At 51.7% G+C, this 3,907-nt stretch overlaps 1 protein-coding gene across 10 annotated transcripts; it reads left to right on the forward strand.

The window, feature by feature from the left end:
- Positions 1-366: 366 nt before the first annotated feature.
- TEX51 (testis expressed 51) lies at positions 367-3,657 on the forward strand. Of its 10 annotated transcripts, none has more exons than XM_060625142.3 (8): positions 367-717; positions 815-889; positions 1,128-1,217; positions 1,494-1,511; positions 1,599-1,682; positions 2,819-2,894; positions 2,984-3,029; positions 3,433-3,657. In XM_060625142.3, exons 1-8 carry the CDS (start codon positions 699-701, stop codon positions 3,466-3,468), a joined length of 444 nt encoding a protein of 147 aa, XP_060481125.1. In that variant the 5' UTR covers positions 367-698; the 3' UTR covers positions 3,469-3,657. The 10 variants fall into 10 exon arrangements, 7 of the variants coding, with proteins under 7 accessions (XP_060481125.1, XP_060481124.1, XP_060481121.1 ...); XR_009607684.3 differs by having other exon boundaries at positions 382-725; positions 2,984-3,142; XR_009607685.3 differs by having other exon boundaries at positions 382-725; positions 2,984-3,142; positions 3,436-3,657.
- The last annotated feature ends 250 nt before the right edge of the window (positions 3,658-3,907 follow it).

Consider the following 3,907-nt stretch of genomic DNA (forward strand, 5'->3'; position numbering starts at 1 on the left):
GGCTGTAACTCTGTCTATGATCTGTCTATACTATGATGGGAATAGCTGTCTAAGTCACTCTGGCTTGGCCAGGCACACGACAACTACTAGTTTATATATTGCATAAGCTTCCCTGTGAGTGACCACCTCTATGTGCAAAAGTGATTCAGGTTCTTTACACAACTAATCTCTTTATGACGCTCCCTCCTGACCTCTCAAATTTCAGCCTGTTGAACTATTTCATATGTGGTAAATGCCATTAGGAGAGCTGACCATCAGCCATAAGACTGCATAGCCATTTCTTGGTCCTCACAAGAATCCTCCCCAAGAGCATCAGTGACTCCATCTTCAGAGGAAGATATTGAGGTGATGACTTGAGTCTGACACCAAAGCTCAGGTTTGGACCATAGCTGACCCTCACCTTACCCTACGGAATTTACTTTTGTTCTTCAAAGAGAATGTGGTTTCTAGGGAGAAGGGGGTATCATCATTCCATATGGAACTTCCAGGAAGGGTGGTAAGGGGACAGAGGAGAGACCCCCAGAAGATGCTGCTTCTCCTGCTCGGCTGTCTCCTACCTGCTGCCAATGGGAAGAGCTGTCTCCTCTGCTGGCCAGGACTGCCTGCATTGTTAGACTATGATCTGCAGATTCTTTGGGGCACCCCAGGGCCACCCACAGAGCTCTCCCAAAGCCTCCACACCTTATTCCTGAAGGATCATGTCTTCATCGAACCCTGGTATCTTGGTGAGGCACAGCCTAAAGACCAGGGATCCCTTTACCTGGCCTGGGCTCTTATATCCCCAACTGCCCTTCATCCCATGTCCTGTTCTCAGATCAGAACCGTATGGAAGAAGCAGCAGCCAAATTATTCAATCACATAGATGAAGCCATCAAGAAGTTCCGAGATAGTGAGGAAGCCCCAAGCTTGGGTTGACAAAACCCAGTCCCCCAAAGCACTCCCAGAAGGCCCACAGGCCTGGGGTGGGGATATGTGGGGAAGAGTGGTGACAGACACAGCATCTGTGTGCTCTGTGCAGTTTTTGTTTGAAAAAATGACTTGAATTCCCAACCTTGAAAGAGTTATGCAATTGATTCCAACTATAAAATGTGGGTGATGAAAGCACCATCTCCTCCTCTTCGTCCCAGATAAACCATCACTTTTGGAAGAGATTCATATCCAGCAGAAGGTGTTTACTGAGAAGCTGGATGAGATATCTGAGGAGCTGAAGGAGAAGGGTGAGAGGTGGAGCTGGCCCCCACCCACCACCCAGTCCTTCACCTCTCCAGGACTGTGGAGAGCAGAGCCCAGTCACCTCCCCAAGACTGAGAAGAGCAGAGCCCAATCTGCAGCCCCTCCTGCATGCCTCCCCAGGAGCCCCCTCCCCTGCCCACATACTGGGTGCCTATCCACACTTCCTCCCAGCTCCCTTTCCTGCTCACACCCCAACCCTTCCTGGCTCTGTCTGCCTCCCCAGCACCTCAGTTTCTCTACCATCTCACCCTCCCGGGCAGCCTGCAGCAAGTCCTGTGGTGAGCATGTGTGGGGACCTAGGTGGGGGGATGAGGGATGAGGGGCACATGGCTCTGGCTAAGGCTCCTGCCCATCTCCTCTCACAGACCTACGCTCCACACTGGAGGTCATGAACTGTGCCAACTGCAAGACACAATTCCTCACCTGCAAAGACCCCACTCTTTGCCCAGGTCAGTGGCAGCAGGCCATCCTGCCTCCAGCCTGCCCCCACTCCATCCCAGATCACTGTTGTCTCTGTCTGGATTGTCTTCCTCCTCTGCCCAGCCCCGAGCTCTTCTTTCACTCCATCCTCACCAGAGATGATAGCACCTGCTTGGATTTCTTGATGTCATATGTCCAGCTTCAGAGCCATAGAGCCACCTGCTTCTAGGACATCTCCCCCAGAGGCCCCTCAGGACCTCAAAGCCAGCATGCCTGGAGATTTGTTCAAAATCATCCCCACTGCCCAAATCTACTCTTCTCTCAGGGCCCCTCTCAGCAAATGACCCCATTTAAGTCCTTAGCCTCCTAAATCGGGAACCTCCCTCTCCCATACTCGGTACACGCAATCATCAAATCTTACTAAATAATTCTTAAATGAGTTGCCATATTTTCATTTCTATATCTACCATGGTTCTTCAGGCATCCTCACTTCTCACCTGGATTATGTCAGCATCTCTCAACTGGCCTCCCTGCCCCTCTTGGCCACATCTTAACAACCAAAGAACTCCTTCTCAAGGAGCAAATCTACCTATGACACTCCTTGTTTATAGCCCAATTGCCCCACAGATAAAGTCCATCTCCTTGGAGGGTCCTGTGCAAACAGCCTCTGCTTATCTCCCACCAGCACTGACTCCCCAGTCACACTGAGCTGCTGACATGCTGGACATACAGATAGCTTCGTGCTTCTGCCCTTGAGCTGTCTGTTTCCTCTGCCTGGAACACAGTTCAGTCCTTAATTGTGGGACTGAAACTGAAATCCAACTTATCTTTCAAAGTCCAACTAAAAGTCCTGTTTCCTAAGAATGTTTCCCTGACCAGCTCCCACCCCCTGAGGCTCATCAGCCCTCCTAGTGGCTACTTCTCCTCTGTTCTGTCCTGCTCTGCTTCCTCTGTCTCCCTCCTAGAGCACAGGGACTGTGTCTCACTCCTCTATAGAAATATGCAGGGCACACAGTGGGTGCTCAGTAAGTGTATGCAAACAAATGACTGAGTAGGCAAATAAAAGGAAGAAAGAAGAGGCTGAGTGGGCAAATAAAAGGAGGAAAAAAGAGGCCCAGATTCCTCACTATTCCCAAACACCTGGCTCCCTCTTTTATATCCTCAGCCAGTACTGGGAGTACCTTTGCATGGTTTGTGAGCCTTGGCATTATTCTGTTCCTGGCATCTGTAGCTGGAAGTGGGTGAGTTACTTTCCAAGCCCCAGCATCCCCAGGGAGGACACACTGACTTATCCTTCCCTGACTTATCTCCACCCTGTTTCCTAGCCCAGATGCTACATTTTCTGGCATGAGAAGAGGAAGAAGGAAATAGAAAAGGTGCTGGAAAGGGAGACCCCTGCCAGAATATAGGGGTCCCAAGAGGGTAAAGCTGGGGATAGCAAGGCTGGAGGCCCCAACTCTGGCTCCAACAGTCTGACATCCAGAGCACAGTAAGACCAAGGCTGGGGCTTGGAAAACCCCATCTCTCCTTAGTGTAAGCACACACCCAGGGCCGGGGGCCCAGGACACAGTGGCAACAAAGCTCCACAAAGTGTCCTCTGCCTATAGCTATCCTTGTCCCTCTGCAGACCTTCTCCCCACCCTGGGCCACCATGCTCCCCGACCTGGAGAGATGATCAACATGGCCCTCCTGCCCTCTGCTCCTAGCTGGCCTCAGCAAGCAGGAGTTCAGAGGGACAGAGGCAAGGGCATGTGACAGGTCAGGGTTTTTCTTTCTCAGCAGGAACCCAGCAGTCCACTGGTCTTCCACAGCTGAGCAGAGATAGTGCAGTTGCTGTCAGGAAGCCCTTTCATCACTGGGTTCCTGTAACCATCCCTTCCCTGACCCGCTCAGACCTGGTGTGGTCGCAGCTCTGTGACCCAAGAGACCACCCTCTGTCTTGTGGCTTCCCTATGCACATACTTTATAAACACCTTTTATTAAAATACTTTCCTACTATTGGAAGTGATGGACTGTAGTATCTGCTTCTTGCGGGGCCTGAACAGACAAAGCTGGCACTGTGATCCTCCCCATGCAGTCCTCACAGGGCTTGTTCCCCCTCCTCACCCTCCCTCTGCTGGCCCACCACCCTCCCCCCTCCTGAAATGCCCTTCTCCTGCTGTCCTGGCCCCAGCAGTGGTAGTTCCACAGTTTCAGTCTAGCCTCACCTAATTCCAGCACCAGAGGTGAAAGCAGAGGTGGCCTGGATCCCTCA

Source organism: Panthera onca, chromosome C1 (genome assembly GCF_046562875.1).
Source record: "Panthera onca isolate mPanOnc1 chromosome C1, mPanOnc1 haplotype 2, whole genome shotgun sequence".
In the NCBI taxonomy this organism is placed as follows: domain Eukaryota; kingdom Metazoa; phylum Chordata; class Mammalia; order Carnivora; family Felidae; genus Panthera; species Panthera onca.